Source organism: Agelaius tricolor, unplaced genomic scaffold (genome assembly GCF_023055355.1).
Source record: "Agelaius tricolor isolate 1412-34295 unplaced genomic scaffold, bAgeTri1.0.p SCAF_10, whole genome shotgun sequence".
NCBI lineage: Eukaryota > Metazoa > Chordata > Aves > Passeriformes > Icteridae > Agelaius > Agelaius tricolor.
Genome location: NW_027269270.1, coordinates 20,491,526 through 20,510,377, shown reverse-complemented (window position 1 = coordinate 20,510,377; position 18,852 = coordinate 20,491,526). Strand labels below are relative to the sequence as shown.

Sequence of the window (18,852 nt, the reverse complement as noted above, 5' to 3'; positions counted from 1 at the left end):
GCACAGCTCTTCTTGAGGTGTCTGCACCACGTTCTGCCAGGGTCCTGCTGCTTTCTGCTGTGGCACACATTCCATTGTGGCCCCAAAATGAAACCAGTACAGATACCAATTGCCCTGTCTGTGTGCATTTTTTCTGCTTATTTGAAACCTTTCCCCCTTTCTCCAGTCATGGGTGCATGTTTGATGCCAATTTCAGTTCCCATTCACCTCAGCTGGAAAGTTACTGGCCAGAGAACACAGCCAGACAGTGTGATTCTTCTGCCTCCTCCAAACAGTCTGTCTCCCAAAGCCTTGAAGCTACAAATCCTGCTGTGCTCCCTGTCCAGACTCCCACACTGTGATATCCAGCATTTGCGTCTTTTCTAAAGCAGTCAGTTTGATTCTACCATGAGTGAGACAGGCTTGACTTACCTTGTATTTCCTGATCACAGGTGAGGATTTTGAAAGATATTCTGTTTCAGCAGAATCTGATAACCTCTGAAAAATAAAATATTAAATAAAAAAAAAGGGAAGAAGAATTACCACGTGGGGAAGATACAGAGAAGAACAAAAGCTTATGATCTTTTTTAAACTTTGTGCCAGCTGAGAGTCAATGATCTCATCCTCCATTCTTCACTCAGACCACATTCTTACTGCTAGCTACACATTTCTCTCCAGTGTTTATTCATGGTTAAAAATCCAACCATTGGTTTCCAGAGGCACTGGCTTTGTTTTTCCAAAGGCTTCTCATGCACTTCCAAATTTCAGATGGTCACTAGAAATTTCAGAGTTTGTAAGATGATTCTTGGCTAGAAAACAAGATCTAATTTTCCTCTAACCACAGATCAGTTTTGAGGTCTTTAACAAATCAGAGTCTTATGTCCTCTTAACAACTGCCTAGGTTTTCCTAAAGAATGTTTCTTGTCAACACTGGCTGCTGTTTTTTAAGCCAAGCTAAGCTGGTGCAAGGTTTTGAGAGCACTTACCACTGAAGGAGATGTTAGCTTCTTCTTAGTCTCAAGGTCCTTCTCTGTGATGGTGAATTCCACAGCCTGACGTTCCTTCTCCTTTTCCCACTCACGCAGGTCCCTCTCATACTGAACCAGGGACTCCTGTATGTACACCTAGCAAACAAACCATAACTGAAAGGAGCAGGACTAGAAAAGACCTGCAAATAACAGTCTGTGGCTCAAGTCCATGCCTGTTTCTCCCCTTCAGGAGGTCCCAGGAAGAAACCCACTTGCTCTCCATGTATTCCAGTGGCAGGAAGAGGTAAAAACAGTGGTATTTTAAGTCTCAGACAGAGAAGATATACTCTCTTACCAAAAAAAATCTGGGAAGTGTTGAGGGGGACATTACTGTTGGTCTGTGCCCCCAATAATATTAAGCAGCAAGACTTGTTTTTTACAGATATCAAGTCTTTGGCATCCACTGAAAACCATTCCCATTCAAACCATCGCTTCTAGCAGCTGGGCTCCCCTCACAAATCCATACATTGCACAATTACACTTCATCTAGTGAGCCACACAGACAGAAAGATGCTTAAACCATCAGGAAGGATGAAGCTAGGTGTCTTCAGGAGTGAGAAGTGTGTGAGAGAAGTGTGTGAGAAGGATTCTTTCAGCTGGAAGCAGCAGGCAGCTGACTGCTGGTGTCAGCCATTTGGGAACCACAATAACATGCCCAGGCCATGGTAATAGACAGGTACCTCTTGGGTCTCACCTCACACACCAGATTTATTCTGCAGAAGTAGGGATTCCTTGTAGGTTGCAGTGTGATGAAGCAAGGGATACTCTCTCCAGGCTGCACAACCCCTGACTTTGGAGCAATCTCCAACACCTGGGTGAAGGGCAGGAGGAGGAGAAAAAAATTAAATAAAAAAAGAAAAAACCCCAGAGGAGCTATTTCACTGTCCTGGGACCTTCCTGTGTGCTTTCTCTTCACAGGGAACACACCTCTCCTCAGAGGTATGTGGCATGAGAGAGATGCAGTTGATACATTCTAAGAACAAACACAGCTTTTGCTGGCAGACAGAGTCCTGAGGTTTGTTATTACATTTTGTAGTTCCAGCTTCATATAACCTCACCAAAGTCTTTGGATTTCCCTTCTGAATTTCTGTTGTTCCCTCTGTCCTAACCCTTGCCTTCACTTTTCCTTTCATCACCTAGTAGAAAGCCAATTCCCTAGAACTGAGTGTCTTGTTGAAAATGGAGCTGTAAGGTCCTTTCATGGCACAATAGAGATAGGCAGGAAGGCTGTAGATCAAAGAGGACTCACCATTTCTTTAGCATTTATCTGCCAGTTAAACACCACTGCCTTGCTCTTTGAGATATTGTTGAGAAAGACAAGTCGACCAGCTTTGGTGCAGTCTGGGATATTTCCAAGGCAAATCCTGTTATGGGACAAGGTGGCTGCCTGCAGGAAGCAAGGAGAAATCAGAAGGAACAGCTGGGAAGGAAGATGGGACCTAACCATACAGTCATCTCAGTGTCATACTCATCTCTAAGTCCAGCAATTCACAGATTATATCAGGTATCTTTAGCAACTTGAGAGAGTGTAACAATTCTCTCAGTTTTGCTCTGGTTACAGTGACATTACATCAGAAGGCCAGCTGGATTGCAGTGGGATTGAGTGAGCAATGAATAAGACATAACACTGGTGCTGGACAGGAGAGGATCTCAGGAGCACAGAGGACCAGTAACATCCCAGTTCTCTGTGCAGCACTTTCAGTCCAGGCCTTTTCCTACTTCAGCTGAGAAACATGAGGTGTGTGCTTGTGCCAAATCCCTATCAATCTGACTGTGAGTTTTAGGAAATCGATCCCTAATACACCTTGCTACTAATATGCTACTAGTTTGTCCCGTTCTCCAGGCACAACGCAATCTCTAATTAAGTACAGTTATCATTAGAGAAAGAAACTTCATTTCAGACAACAGAGCCTTGCAGAATGCCATCTTCATTGTCAGACTGAGGCAGTTTTCAATCATCTTCTCTTTGCTGTTCTCAGGAATATAGTTGCCCTGCTGGAAGCAAAAGAGCAGGTGGAGCTGTGGCTGGCTCCAAGGAAGGCATGCTAATGTCACACAGGTTGAATCCTTTACCTGCCAGGGGAAAGCCTCTGCTGCTACTGTGTAATGCTCATTCACTGTGCTTGGACCTGTGGGTGAGTTTAACAACGGATTGTCCAGGCTGGCAGGCCAGCTCCAGCCAGGCCAGACAAGCTCCTGCTGAGCCAGCAGCAGGTCAGACAAGTGCATTCCTCTGCATGTGCCTGAATAGGTGACCATCCTGCAGTCAGCATTCAGGCTATGAATCACCTGAGTTTGGCTGGGAAATGGTGGCAGCCAAGCCCTGACAGAGCACGGCAGGAGTATAATGGTCTTTTTAAGAATGATTTAGGAAAGAAAAAGGTGTTGTAGCTGCACAGAAGAAAGGTAGCTGTGATGGGAGGTAACTTCTAAGAAAAAATTACACAGACAAACCCAAACCCATTTTTGTTCTAATGGCTGTGGAAGTGACAAGCTGGAAAGAAGACACCTTTCAGCATCCATGAGTTAAGCTCTAAATCACCTGCTGGAAGGGAAATGTCTTGTTCTGTCTCATGGCAAATGAACTCTCCTGCAACACAGACTATTGCAAGATGGGGCCACTTGTATATTTCAGTCTCTCACATGTCTCTGGACTGATCATATTGCTCATATCCCACACTTGGACTTACCTGCCCAGGCACAGTTAGCCTGGCAGAACCTGGAATGACTGCAGAAGAAAAAAATTGTCTGGATGTGGCAGCCTCTTCTACAACATTTGGATTGTAGCCTACTCCCTGGAAAGTAATCTGGGTCGAGTCACCCTCCAGGATCTGGATGAGAACATCAACCTGCCTCAGACAAGATAAAGGTTTTAAGTCCAGAGTCATATTTGGGAGAGATGTGCAATAAGCTAGCATACTTGCTAATGGACTGGTCTAAATACACCCCATGCACGGATAAAGACAAATCCAGTCTCTTTTGCTCTTTCAGGCCTTGGCCTTTCCTGTTAGCCCAGGAAAGCTGGTTAAGTAGTCAATTAGCCAGTTACAGTATGAGATGGACAGAGACTACATCTTGGAGCAAAGGTTGGAGTTTTAAAGTTAAATTTATTTATTTATCCATGCATTCACCACAGACTGAAGCAACAAGTCGTGCTAGAGCTCTGGCCTTGCCTGCCTGCTGCAGCCCAGGACAGAGGTCTTTGGGAAGGCTGTTTTCAGAAGTTTGCAGCAGCATACACTGCAATGATAGAAGACACTGACTTCAGTCTCTTTGCTGGGAATTTTTGGAGGCCAACAATGAACCACAAATCTGAACAGATACTACTGATATTCCCAGTTACTGTTTGCTACTTGAAAAATAAATACTGGCAGGACTCTGGCTGTGGAAGATATCTCTTCTTGGAAAGAAAAAACTTATGAGACAAATTTATCTGTTCTGTTTCCAGACCAGACCAGCCACTAATTTGCTCTCACAGCTCTGCTTCTTAGAGGCATAGAGCTCAATTCAGCTGTAGCATTTCATTACAACCACCAGTAAGAAACCTAAAGAATTTTAGGTCAACAACAGAATCTGTTTCTTTCAGTCATGAGGAGGCTCTTACCGTGTATGTTTTAGCTTCCAGTGGTGAGAAGATCCACCCAATGTGCCCTGATTCACCAGGGGGGATTTCTCCTCTAGGAGTTAGGCAGGCAAACACAGGATGCTGAAAATTCTTCTCCTGAATCTTCATAATGTTGTCCAGCTGAACCTCAAATGTCACGGGCATGGAGCCACCATTGTAGAGTTTATAAATCTGAAGTGAGTCAGAAAGAGCAGTGGTTTTTATACCAGGTACAAGTTAAACTAGTTAATGCTTCCCCAGGGGGCACTGATAAGCATTAATATTTAATTAATCAGCTTATCTCCTAAGAATGAGAAGACCTCATAGTGTCAAGATTTAACACCAAGGCTCTGATAGGCAGCTGTGCTGAAGGTTTATCACCACACATGTACATTGATAAGCAAAGTGCCTCTCCAAATGGTGTCCTGTCAGTTCACACTAGGGGAAAATTAATACAGATTAGCTGAAGGGATCATTGTAAAGCGGATTATGTAAAATGCAAAAACACTTCTATTAAAGTGCTCTTAATTCAATTCAGACTTGTTCATTTCCCAAGTAAATTAGGCAGAACATAATCAAAGCTGCCTTTTTGCTGAATAAGTGTTTAAGGAAGTAAAATTAATTTACTAAAAAACTAATTAGGCTTTATTTCCAGAGTACTTGGAGCAGCTAGGCAAGTTTTCACTCAGATACAATGCAAGAGAATAAGTGAACAGCCCAACACGCCTCATAAGCATTCTGATTACAGAGTGAACACCAAATCTTGTCAAACTGCAGATGGTGAGAAGTACTTTCCCAGCAGCTATTTCCAAACTCTGCCTAGAACTATCCTCAGAGTTCTCTTGTGGTGCTTCACTACGGAGGCCATTCCATTTTCTGAGAATTGCCTCAGACACTGCCTGTCTTTGGGACACAGCAGAACTAGCTCCTTCCCTACACTTGCTGCTGGCTTTGGCTCCAAGATGCTCACCTGTGTGGGGGGGTGGGAGCCCCCCACAGCGATGGGTGCAAAGATGTGCTTGGTGGATGCAAAATGAACGTAGCGCTGGTCGTGTTCCACTGTCACACCACTGAAGGTCAGCTACAGTGGAGAGAAATGCAGTCACTTCCTCACAGGGCCTTGGTCCCATCACTAACATCTGCACAAGGACTCTGAAGTACTTTGCAAATGGAAGGCCACACAGTTACAAACTATAATTGCTAATACCAGGATAGCATGTCCTAAGACAAAAATCAAGGAGATGGAGAACCTACTCCAGATTTTCTCTGAAAGGTTCTCTTCTTTTATCAGAAAGACTGTACTTTTCTCTCTGCTATGCCAGCATCAGTGCTTCTATGTGCAACTGTATGGTGGAAATTGTCCATGAATGAAAGTGTCTGGACTGTACATAGGAGAGTGTGCAGCTCTCACAGCCAAATACTTTGGAAAGACAGGATTTAGGTAAGTAATGGCCTCCTCTTGGAAAGGATCATCTGGATGTACTCTGGAGTGCTCCAAGAATGTGTCTAGCAGCCCAAAAGCTAGAAGCAAGTCCAAAAGCAAGAAGATTCCAGCTGAACTAAGTGATCAAATAATGATCAACAGTATCCTGTTGGCAAAGAAGCCACCAGGCACTCCAAGCAAAGTGGAGAGATTACAGAGCTATTTCACAGAAAGGATTTTGCCTTTACATAGCTCTTGCATTTTGAGAAAACCACAATCAGGCTGAAGATGCACTGATGATGCACTGTTTTCTGCAGGATCACTCTAAAGTACCCCTGAGCTGTCTGCTTTGGGGTAGAGGCTGCAAAGCAGTCACCTAGCAATGTATCTGCATGGGCCAACAGGAGCCAAGTTGCTGCAATTCACAGTAATTAAGCCTGAAGCATGGCTATTTTTCAAACAGATGTGTAAAAGACAAGACAATATTTGCAAAGATAGACACCTGCAGGACATACTGTATCAGCCACTTTAAAAAGAGCAGAGAATGACAACTCCTTTTAAAAAACCCATTCCAGCTCAGATCAATAGGCAAAATGTAGAGGGAAAAAGAACTAGAAATTCAAGGTTAGCAAGGTCCCACATGGGATCTTTTCAAAGCACTACATGAGTATTCAGCCTCTTGAGAACCACAGCTTGCCAGATGAAGTGAAAGTAGGAGAAAGACAAAAGCTTTGCTTTCAAACTTCAAGGGAAAATGGGATAGTAACCTCCCTGAGTTTTGGGAGTGAAACATCCATTTATATAACTTTGATCAAAAACCCACCTTGCATTTCAACAGACCAGAACTGCTCAAGAAAAACTGTCATCAAGTTTCCATTTGACACAGGATATGACATTTAGAGGATTATCAGTTAAAGAGAGACAAATGGAGAAAAGTGATGACTTGCTGCAATCAATTCTCCTTCTAGAGTGCATAGACTTCATCCCACAGTGAAGACTTACGATAATAAGAGGGATGCCAGGGGATGCCAGATTTCCCAGGGAGGAGAGCTGCCTGGAGAACACATGCTGCAGGTGATAACACCTCACAATACCAAACCAGCACCTATGAAGTGCAAACACTTGCAGTTTATAAAACCTGTGTGCTCAGGGATTCTCCTTGGGATCCAGCCCTTCTCTCCAGGGAGTTCTGTGAACCAGCCTATCTCAGCCTGCAACACATGAGCTGGCTGGGCTTTTCCTACTAAAACTGCTGGGGGCTGCAAATTCTGCCTGGCCAAACAATCTCAGAGCTCTGAGAACAAGAAGTCTTACAGGTGAAGAGGCAAAAGACAATCTGTGAAAGCATTAGGCAGTGGGAGGCTTTGTTTCTCTGCTGCACAAGGAATTGGAAACACAGAAGTCCTACAGATGTTTCCTCTTACAGCCAGAAGAAATTGCCAATGGGAAATCAGTTTGGGTTATTCAGAGTACCTATAAATCAGCAGAGGACTAAAAATTTGCCACTGAATGGAGAAGGAATATCAGAGAAGAAGCTTCTCCTGAAAATTAAGTTGGGGAAACAGGGAAGCAGGAGTCTCTGTTGGGGAAACAGAGGAGCAGGAGGTCAAAATCTATCCATGTAGGTAAAGTCATCACAGATGTGATTTTAAACCCAAAGGAAAAACAGGCATTGGCTTGCAGGTGGCTAACCACACAGCTCTGAAGCCAAATAATTTGGAATTTGACAGAGTAACCAAGCAGTACCCCAGCTCAACGGGCTCCTCCTCTGTTTATTGCTTTTGGAAATTTCCAAAGCTTAACTTTTGGGGTGACACTACAGCATTTGCTTCAGGTTAACATATGCTTAAGGTTAGCATATGCTCTGCATATTTCACCAGAATCCGAGGTGAGGATTTGCTCAGCCCTGGAATGTGAGCATATTTAGGGCAGTTTCTGCCCCAGGAGCTGGAAACTCTGTGCACTTCATGCCATGACTGCAAGGAAAGCAGGCACACTGTGCTCAGTCCCTCAGCTGCCCTCCTTGCACAAGAAGTATCTCCCATTCCTACTTTCTGATATCAGCAGTTCAGTCGTGGCACTGCATCTCTGCAGGCTGCAACCACCTGCACTGCTCCATGTCTCTGGACTGGCTTACACAGCTCCTACTGCCAGAGCTCAAAGGCACCAAGGGATCTTTTCATCCCCAGGGTATCCCACGCTTTTCTAGCCCTTTCTGCAGGGACAGCATGACAGAGGGTGGGGGTCTATGGTAGCCACCAAAGCCACTGGCTATATGGCAAGAGAGGATGTGTGCCCTGTAGGCTTCTGGTGCTCCAAAGCCTCTTCCCTCACTGGCCAACTCTTCCCCACAGTCACTCTCAGGATTGTGCCAGGCAGGCAGAGCACAGGGAGCCTGTCCAAGGGCTTTGAGGGAAGGCACAGTTAAGCCACTGTTTGAACAGCTTGGTCAAAGGGTTGGATTTTCAGCTGACAACAGTCCTGAAAGAAAAGAAAAATAAAAGAGATATGTGAACACAATGGTCTCATAGGAAACTTCAGAGACAGACAGGAAGGCTCAGCCGGGCATGAGTGGTGCCTGGCAGAGAACAAGGTGACTTTGACTCTAACTGACAGTTTGAGAGAGGGGGAGAGAGAGAAATTAGTTCCAAGCCTGAGGAGATGCTCAGGGAAAACACACCACAGATCAGCTCTGGGATGCTTTAGAAAGCAGTCGAGCAGGAAGAATGAGAAAGAATCTCCTCTATCATTGGTAGGAGAAGTAAGTGGGTGGACAAAGGCTGCAGCCAACCAGGAACCCAGGGACTATCTTCTGGGCTTGGGGAAGGAGCTGACCCTGTAACCCCAGAGGTGGAGGATGCTCTGCCACTCTGTGCATTCCCAAATTACCATCACAGCAGGTGATGGTGGTATATTTGGAGAAAAGCATATTCCAGGGGGAGTTGTAGAGTATGGAGGGTTGATGAGATGGAGAGATTCAGGAAAGCTGCGTAAGAGAGAAGCAGGATGGGCTGCAGATCTGAACTCCAGGAACTGCATGGAACAACTCACAGTGAGGCAGATGAAATGAGGGGAGGCATGCACAGGAATCCTACCATAAGTTACACCAGAGTGTGGAAAACATGCAGGGACCGTAAAACCTGGGAAGGCTGTTTTGGACTTGGAGTTGTCTTGAAGGAAGAAGCAATTCTGCATTACTGCCATTAATAAAATACAAAGGTTAATAATAAATAAATAAAAAAATAAATAAATAATAGTGCTCTTGATGAAGAATCCAGCAGATGCAACATCCAAGGGCCATTCTGCCAGTGCACTGCCCACATCGCTCTGTGCTGGAACCACAAGTTTGTCAGAACATTGTTTTTATGTCTCTGCTTGGCCCTCTCTTGCTGCCTGGCTAGTGCAAATTCCAGGGGAAAGCCACAGCCCCCTGTACACTATGCAGATTCTGGGGAAAACACCTATTAATTCAGTTTCTACCTGCTGTTGTTCAGCAAATGGAAGGAAGGGACACCTGCTATCTTACCAGAATCTCATGGCCATAGGAAATCTTCAGCAGGACAGGGAGGCGATCATTGCCAATGAACTCATGTCTAGCAGTGAAAGAGGAGAGAGAGGAAAACAGTAGAAATCAACCTTGTGCCCAGGATAACAGAGTCAGAGTCACACAGAACATTAGAGACAATTCACTTCCCAGCTAAAGAGTCACTGCTGCGTAAGGGCCACGGGGAGGTGGGGGGAACCCAGCAGTGTTGGGAGGGAGTGAGTGATACAATGTTGATTTTAGTCATACACCTATTTAGGGACCCAAGTTTTTAGGCCAACAAAATGCCAGAACTTCCCAGATATGGTCTGCTTTGAGAGGGGAAGCATTCAGCTTTCTTCATACCTTCTACAGGCATACAAGGGCTAGCAGCTCTAGCTGATGACAAAAAAATAAATTATTACATAATCAAAAGCGCAGAAGTGCAGCATCTTGTTCATCTCTTCAACTGTCAGGTCAAGGCAGACCAGTGTCCCCAGCATGTCACACTAAATGCCTTTTGCTCTACAGTGTTAAAGGACATCAAAACATTCTCCTGAGGAAGACCAGCTCTGTGGGGTCCAGAAACTGGACATGTTCAGGAACTTTTTACTTGCCCAGCTTCTACTGAGGAACATATGATGAGGAAGGAAAATCGGGCATGGAAACTCAGGGGACTGATGGCATGTGTTGTTCTGGCACACAGCATGAAGCTCTGAAGAACAGGTGCTTTTCATCACCTGTGTGAGAGCTGGACAGATTCCTCCTGCCCTGGAAGAAGTGTTCCTGACTTTGGGGAAACACTGAAGAGCTGGTTATCCTGAATTCTCATCTGGTGCAGCTCCTGGGGGGTAAAGTCAACATCTTCTGCCCAGCGCTCTATGTCCATCTTCTGATCAGAAGGAAACAAGAAGGCCCTAGGGAACCAATCAGCTGGTCAGCAACAAGGATATGCACCTTCCCCAGGGCTATGGTCACATACTCAATCCAAATGGGCTCAGCCCACCTGGTGGCCACATCACATTTCATCAGGTCTGATCTGGATCTCCCTGATTGCTTTCCCAGCTAGACTCATCAACAGATCTCAGCTGCAGCTGTACCTACAAAACCCACCCTATTAACCTTCAAATTTCTCACAGCCCTTTGAGCACTTCCAGACCCCCAAAAAGAAGGCTGAGCTCCAGTGAGCACTGCTTACCAGTCCACAGGTACCACACCCTTGTTCTCCAGCAGAAGCATCACACTGGTAGGCTGTGAGCCTACCGGGGCAGACCCAAAGTCAAAATCCAGCAGGAGAGGGGTATACACTGGAGGGATCAAGCATGTGCTGGTCACAGGAAAGAAAGAAGATATTTAACTGAAACAGGAGGAAGGGTCATCAGGGCATGACAGGGGAAAGGTCATTCCACACTGGCTGTCTTCCTTATAATTCTTGTCTGACCTTATGTTCTTGACCCTTTTAAGAGAAAGGACACTGGGCATGAGGCAGACCTGATCTTCTTTTCAAAATCCTTTATGTATGTCTAATGAAAGTGAGTGACATAAGAGAGTCCTGCTTAGCCTGAAGTCTCTCTTTAGCTCCTCAGTGTAAGGAAGTCACTGACATACTGGAGCAGGCCTAATGGAGGGCCACTAAAATGGCTGAGAGCTGAAGCACATTGGCCAAGCTGGATGGGGCTCTGGGCAACTTGGTCTAGTGGAAGGCATCCCTGCCCATGGCAGAAGGGTTGGAATGAGATGATCTTTAAGGTCCCTTCCAATCCAAACCATTCAATGATTACAAGGATGGACAAAAGGACCTGGATTTGTTCAGCCTTATGAAGCAATGGGTCAGGGATGGCAAGTGCATAAGTTGCAATACAAGATATTCTGATGAGATACTAAGGAAAGGGTTTTCACCATGGAAATGGTTAAACAGGAGCTCAGACAAGCTGTGGTTTCTCCATTCTCAGAGATATTCAGCACTGAATATTCAGATATTTAGAACTGAATAAGGTCTGGGGCAATCTGATCTATATGTCCCTGCTTTGAGCAAGGAGCTACATAAGAGACTTTTGGAGGTTATTGCAATTAAATTATTCTCTCTCTCTGTGGCTCCTTTCAAGGGAGCTTAAGCAGAAAAGTGGAAGTGAGCAACTGCCTGCAGCAGTTAGGATGGAAAAACAGGGTGCCACGCAGCAAGGAGCTACAACGCATTCCAATAAGCCACAGCATCTCTGTCTGGCTCATGCAAGGGACTCAAAGATCCACTAAGCCATTTCCTCAGCTCACCTGTGCCTTGTGGGGACTTTGTAGGTGAGCTCGCCAGGAGTTGGGTCTCGCTCCAAGTATTCATTCAGTGTGTCCAAGGAGAAGAGCTTCCAGATGTGCATCTTGCTGTTACGCCTGGCAGTCCCTGTTGTACAAGCGTCTGTGATGCACAAAGTTGGGTAGACGCCTGTTGCTACAATGCGGCAGAGGAACTCCTCCTTCTCTTTAGCACTTGCAAGGTCTGCAGCTTGGGGGAGAAAGAAACACCAAAAAGTAGTCATGTACTATTAAGGGGCTGCTGCCTGGGTCATTCTGACTGCAGCAAAGAGGAAAGAGACCCTACCAAGAACAATGAAAGAATGGGCATTGTACATACTCTTTTGTTTGGCAGCTTCTCAAAACCCCTAAACCACCGACTTCTAGTTGTATCTTGACTTCTGCATTTAGACATCACCAAAAGACTATGAATGGGATCCTTTTCAGTGCATTTACACAATTTTGTTTTGCACTATGTGAGGAAAACTTTTTTTGATTTAAACCTACAGTCTAAACATTTTATGAAGTGCCCCTTGTTTTCACACTGAAAAAATCACAAACAGTTATTTATATCTTGTGTTCCCCTTTCATTCAAATGACATTACATTTTTCACCTTCCAAGCTGAAAACTCCTTGTCTTGTCAGTCTCTTCTTTTACAAACACTGTCCCCCATCTCTGAACACCCCAAAACATCCATCTCACCTCTGGGTGGGAAAATATCATATCTGATTTTCCAGGTGTATTGCAGCCGACGGGCTGGCCTTACTTTTATTCCAACAGAAACTTTTGATCTTGCAGGAATTGTTCCTCTGGAATGTTCCAGCTCTAGAGCTGTAAGATACAAGAGGTGGTATGGGCTCTTGGCATTACTGTCTTTTACACCACACATGTTGTGGCACACAGATCCCTAAGTCTACCTGCACCCTAGCCACTGCCACCCCTTGCCTAATAGTTAGGATTAGCTTCAAGTGCTGAACTTGAGATTCCCAGACTACAACTGTAGGCAGCTTACTGGGAGTACCCAGATTGCCTCTGGCCAGCAAAGAGCAGGGAACTTCCCAACTGGAGGTCCTCTAGAAAGGCAAATAAGAGCTGAGCTCCAACATTTCTTCTGGTAAGGTCCTTTATTTAACTTTCTCCTCTGCTGGGAAATTGTATCTTATTTCAAGGTCCAGATTGGTCTAACTTCAATTGTCAGACTCTGGATTATGCTTTTTCCAGCAAGATAGAAAAGTCACGTCCTATACAAAGGGGCAGACAACTTAAGGCTTGAGAGAATCAGTGCAAGCCAACCAGCAAGCAGTCCAACCTCCAAGTTAATTCTAGATTGGTTTTGGAGAAAAGAGAGGAAAACTAAGGTCCTGTCCCATATTAATGCCTTTACAGTACCCAGTAGATCGCTGCGAACCTCCTCAGGGTCATGGGGCCCTGTGAAGAGTTGCTCCACACTGAGGATGTAATTCAGAGTACAGATCCCATCATTTAGCAGTACAATGCTGTAGCTTTTCTGATCACCAACTAGAACATTTCCAAGGTCCAGATAGTCGTTTTGTGCCTGGAATACAAACCCACCATGCTAAGGTCACTTTAACATGTCAAGCATAGTGGTTGAGTGTAGCCACCACTTATGTCACCACATGCTGATCCCTTGGCACATGGCCCATACAGTGCAGTGCAAAGGACTCCCTGCTTTGTGTAGGACCTGACATGCCCTGGGAGATAGAATTGTTAAGGTTAGAAAAGATCGCTAAAATCTTAGACACTGTTAATGCCACCACTAAATCATGTCCCTGAGTACACGTTTTTAAATATTTCCAAGAATGATGACTCAACCACTTCATTGGGCAGCCCATTCCAATGAGTGACAACCCCTTTCCTGAAGAAATTTTTCCAAGCATCCAATCTAAACCTCCCCTGATGCAATTCTAAGTCATTTACTCTTGCCCTATTGCTTATTACTCAGAAGAAGAGACCAACACCCACTTTGCTACAAACTCCTTTCAGGTGGTTGGAGCACAATAAAATGTGGAACAGATCTGTGAGGGACTCAATCCTCCTCCAAATGCTTTCTCTACTGTTTTTTAGGCTGTTTGCTGGGTAGGATGTAGCATATTCAGGGCTGTGAGAACACTAGCTGGCCAGCTGCACTTGAGTCACGGCTGAGAGATTTTTGCTGGCCCTTTTGTGACTGCTTAAAGAGTGCCCCTCTCTTTTGGCTAGTTGAGGACTCACATACAATTTATGATGACTATGTACCTCAAAGACATTATCACCCATCAATCAACATGATTGACATTGGGCAATGACTTTCGAAGTATTATTTTATTTACCTCTGGTTTGTTAAGAAACCTGACAAAAAATGAAAGTGGCTGCACAGATCTGCAGATAACAGGAGGAAAGCCACATGGAGGTGTACTGGCTATACTACTTTAAAAGGTCCACTACACTTAGAAATCAGACTAACAGCAAAACAAATGGAGAAGGAGAACAGACAGAATGAGAGAACCGTGATTCCCAAGTAGCCAAATGGCTTGCTCGGTTTAGTCTGGAACAGAGCAATCCCAGAGGATTTGTTAAGGTTGTATTTGAACTGGCAGGACATTTACAACATGTTGCCATTAGGCCACTAAAATGTGTACTGTCATTTACACTGAAAACAGTGTCTGGGAATTTTGCTGTGAATCCTTATTGGCTGCTTCCAGTACAGGGAAAAGGGAAAGTCCAACACCCCCATCCCTCCCTGATCTCCCCTATTAGTACTCAGTGGGCCCCTGTTCCTTACCCTGATGGTGCCCAGTGCCCCTTCTCCAATGACCCGTAAGACATAATGGACATCTGTGGGAGACACAGGCTCTGAGCTTTTCCACTTCACAAACACCATAGCTCGCAGCACATACTTGGTTTCCTTGTCAGGAGTAAAAGTCCATGCCTGAGCCTGCAATCACAAGAGGGAGAAGTATCCACAGGAGCTTCAGTCCAGAAATAAACCCAAACACCTCAACAATTGCATTTAATGCACAGTCCCTTCCTCCATTGTAACTAACCTAGTTCTCTGCAGACACACCACCTCCATATACATCAAAGATTCACACTGGGAATGAACATCCAGATATTCAAAGCCAGGCTGAGGTTGTGTTGTAGAGAGCAAACTACAACTTTGGTAGAATTTGAACTTACCAGGGCTTCATAGGGCTGGAGGATCCCTGCAGCGGGGCTGACAGACAGGATCTTCCTGTCTGACTGACGGATCCTCCATGTGAAAACCATGGGTAGCCTTGTGCAGTTTTTAATGGTGTACATTCGTGTAAAGGAGGTACCTATCTGGAGAGGCTTGAAGTAGAGAATTCCATCACCTTCTAAGAGCAAAAGAAGGGACTGTCCACAACTCTGGAGAACAATCTCCTGTGGAATTAAGAGAAAAAGTAACAGACATTAGCTAGAAGTCTCAGCTACCTCTGGAGGAACCTTACAAAGATGTTGCTCCTTCCGAGAGAGAAGCAAGAAAAATCTGGATCTTACTAAGGAGGGGAAGGGCTTTAGGCTGTGTGTCAAGTCAGGTCCTTAGCATAATACAGTGTATTCCAAGAGATGGAAATGTAAGGAACAAGGGGTACAGGATGTTTGGCACCACAAAGCCCTTTTTTCTGCAATGTTGACTCCATATTAAATTTTGAAAATATTCTTTCGTTCCTATTTCCAAAAAGAAAAATCTAAACTAACCACTAGGAGATGTAATAAGCATCCCAGTGCAAATCACTATGAAAAGGGAAGACTACAAGGGAACAAAACTTTGCTCACCATCTTCCACTTCCCTCTCCTTACCTTGGTGTATGCAGGATAAGAGTTCAGCTCCAAAGACAGGACATGCTGCTGCAAGACTGTTGTAACTGGGTGAGTGGAGAGAAGGAAAATCTGGTGGCCTCCTGGAATGACGTGTCCTAAGCTGGGCTTGACCAAAACAGAGGGACAGTCCTCAGTGTGGTTCACACTGAAGGTTATCAAAGAGGTGCTCGTGTTGGACAACAGCATGCTGCAGTAGGTATCAGTGTCACAAACCACAGGAGGAAAAGTCTGGGGGAAACAAACAAAAAAGGTTGCTTTCACTGGGTTTAAAAACCAGCTTAAAGAAAAAGTTTTCACTATATTTAATTTCAGGTTCCAATAAGCACTATCCTGAGTCTATGGAGAACTTTCTAACTGCTTCTTTTCAAGGAAAGAAATTAAACCACCTAAGGGTACACAAATGATGGTCTTTTCCCTTGCCATAGTGGCCCTCATGGGCTCATGGGACTGGTGAACCTATTTTCCATCATGCCATGCTTTATGCCCATCCAGTAAGTGAGCTGCTTGTTGATGCTTGCAGTTTCTGCACGGATAGTGACATCCTGGGTGAAGAATTCCAGCAGGGTAGAATTTGCTCTACTTCATGCACATCAAATAAAGGCTGCATGGCCTAGATTAGCTGAGGAGATTTCATAAGAGGTTCTCAAGACTATTCTTATGCCTTAGGATCAGGTCTCCCTTAACCTCATAGGAAAAACACCTTACTGTGTTTTTCAGGAAACATGAAGAGAGAGAGAGAGAGAGAACCTTCCCCTCTATCTTACAACCACTTCTCTTTCATGAGGATTCTGTTTGCCCAAGTGCATGCAGTTTTTGAGGCTCCTGGGCTCCCCTTGTTAGTGCCTATGTCCACCTAAACAGAAAAGAAGGTGATCCCAACAGCTTTTCTCTCAGAACTAATGAGATGGTTGGTACAGCTGACATGGTGGAGGTTGGGAAGCTAATGCAGGAGAAACAGCATACTATTGTACCAGAGCAGGAGCCTCCACACCATCAGAAACCACCAAAGACACATCTCAGTGCAATGGGAGACAAAGTAAAGAATTCAGAATACTGGGTGTCTCTGCAAAGATCCAAAGGTCAATCAGTTACACACTTTGGGGACATCCAGGATGTACTGTGGAATGATGTGCTCCTGTTTTGCTTCATAAGTGTGTGCTCTCAGCCTCACAGTCAGGCACCACGACGGGCAGATGGTGGCATCATCCTCAATGTTGTTGTAGTGTCTCATCACCTGCAGACACACAAGGGACAACACAGTGTGTGCAGGAAGGGAGTGTGGCAAGGTGCCTTCACAGAATCACAGATTAATCTGTGTTGGAAGAGACCAAGTGCACATACTAGCTCAAGCAGCTGCTTGTTCTATGACAGCCCTGGGGCTAAGGAATTAACATTTTCAGGGAAGAAGGACTGACCAGTGCCAGATGAGAAACAGGTGGCAAATGCTAACTTTCACTTACCAGGACATTTCTGGGTGCTAAATCTCCTGTAACTGCAGACTCATGTAACATGAATCCCATGTCACTTGGGAGAAGAGAGGCAGTGCCCAGCAGCTGTACGTGTGGAGGGCCAGACACAAAGACCAAGTTCTTACCCATCACCCAGGCCACAATAACCATTCTTGTGCAGGCTCACATCTACACTAATAGTGCAGCAATTCATAGTAATTCCTCCTTCAGTGAGGTGTACCATGCTTCATGCTTCTTAGGGGTAAGAGCAAGTGTGGCTGTGCAAGTGCATGAGCTGTGACTTGTTCTGTCATTTCTCTGCCAGGACACGGGTGAAAGAGAAACTTTAACCCAACAGTGTATCAAAGCAGTGGCCAAAAGAGTTAATAGAAGCGCTAGTTTTATAGGGTTTAAACTGAATTTTAACTCCCCTGAAATACTTTATTCTGCAAAAAGTTGCTTGTTAGGTCATCTCTAGTCTTAGTAATTCCTACTAACCTTATAAACAGCAAAACCTTCCAGCTCTGCTGCATAAAGACTGTTGACCTGAGTGGGCCTGCAAAAGACATGGAAGGTTGAAGACTTCAATGGTGCCACGTCACAGACTTCAGGGCGCACATGGAAGGCACTGTCATGGTTTGGAGTCCAGGCAACAATGATATTTCCTTTGGTGTGGTTGGTCACACAGAGAGAAAGAGATTTTTGTGGTGGCATGCAGCATCCAAAATCATACTCCCTGGGGCTGACACTAACATGAGTAGGAAACAAGGCCAGGTCGCTGTTTTCACCATTGTCAAAATATTCAGCCATGGCATTGGGTTCAAAGTATTCCTTGGGTGGCTGCTCCTCAGAAATCTACAGGATGGAAATATCTCAGTATGAGTAGGGAAAGTGTGCCTGTGGGAGACACCAGGTGCTGCTTGCCTTCATGAGCAAGAGAGCACTTCAGCAAGATGCACTTCAGCAAGAATTCCTAGGACAGTTCAAAGTCTAGGCTTCAAGGAGGCTTCTGTTTGTAGGCCTTAATCTGAAACTAAAGAGGAAGCAGAAAATGACCCCATGATTGAGTTAAAGCCAGAAAGAAGCTGAATTAGGGTAAAAAGCCAGCTGACAAAGTGTGTCCTGGGAACATCAACAGCAGAAATACTAAAGAAATCAGTCTGGCACTTGCAAGGCCTTCTAGATATGTCTTCTGTACAACAGATACCCAGCATATATAGAGAAGAGCTGAAAGTGTCCTAGATTCCAGGGAGGGCAGCTCATACCTCAGGGGGCAGCATGAGAGCTCCCTTTTCATCCATCTGCAACTTCTCATTCTTCAGCATTTCACTCAGGATATCAGGGGGGTAGAAGGTCAGTCCCCTCACCATGTTGGTTCGGTACCAGGAGAGGTGTCTTTTCTGAAGGGTGGGTGGCTTAGCTGTGTCTGAATGGCAGGTACCAAAAAAGTCCACATACAGGGGCTCCTGGGAAAACACAACACAGGATAATAAGAAATAAACTGTCCTGTGATTGCTTTGAGAGTTTCACCATACCAGTATCTCACTTCCAAAACCATGCTGGGAAAGGCTTAGCGTCTGCAGTTTTAGGTTGCCATTTACTTTATGTCTCAATGTGACACAAGAACTTTCTTGAAACTGGAGATAAAATTGAAGGCACTCAGTGCACAGCCATGCAGCTAAAGTTAGGAGAGAAACCTAAACAGACAAGAGCCACA

At 45.0% G+C, this 18,852-nt stretch overlaps 1 protein-coding gene across 4 annotated transcripts in view; it reads right to left on the bottom strand.

Annotated features, from left to right (window-relative positions):
* Window positions 1–18,852, bottom strand: part of CFAP65 (cilia and flagella associated protein 65) — a 31,465-nt gene that overhangs the window by 4,084 nt on the left and 8,529 nt on the right. For 3 of the 4 annotated variants that reach the window (XR_011680395.1, XM_071435133.1, XM_071435132.1), the window contains exons 10-28: window positions 18,401–18,601; window positions 17,634–17,990; window positions 16,784–16,921; window positions 15,667–15,915; window positions 15,022–15,246; window positions 14,627–14,779; window positions 13,234–13,399; window positions 12,547–12,675; window positions 11,829–12,054; window positions 10,756–10,884; window positions 10,298–10,474; window positions 9,561–9,627; window positions 5,582–5,692; window positions 4,612–4,803; window positions 3,698–3,856; window positions 2,257–2,394; window positions 1,702–1,818; window positions 966–1,103; window positions 412–477 (exon numbers count right to left, since the gene is read on the bottom strand). Coding sequence is in view for 2 of the 4 variants with exons in the window: in XM_071435133.1 (XP_071291234.1) it covers window positions 412–477; window positions 966–1,103; window positions 1,702–1,818; window positions 2,257–2,394; window positions 3,698–3,856; window positions 4,612–4,803; window positions 5,582–5,692; window positions 9,561–9,627; window positions 10,298–10,474; window positions 10,756–10,884; window positions 11,829–12,054; window positions 12,547–12,675; window positions 13,234–13,399; window positions 14,627–14,779; window positions 15,022–15,246; window positions 15,667–15,915; window positions 16,784–16,921; window positions 17,634–17,990; window positions 18,401–18,601 (3,138 nt within the window). In the remaining 2 variants the exon portion in view is untranslated. Of the gene's footprint in view, window positions 1–411; window positions 478–965; window positions 1,104–1,687; window positions 1,819–2,256; window positions 2,395–3,697; window positions 3,857–4,611; window positions 4,804–5,581; window positions 5,693–9,560; window positions 9,628–10,297; window positions 10,475–10,755; window positions 10,885–11,828; window positions 12,055–12,546; window positions 12,676–13,233; window positions 13,400–14,626; window positions 14,780–15,021; window positions 15,247–15,666; window positions 15,916–16,783; window positions 16,922–17,633; window positions 17,991–18,400; window positions 18,602–18,852 lie in introns of all 4 variants that reach the window. The other variant, XR_011680396.1, reaches the window with a different exon arrangement.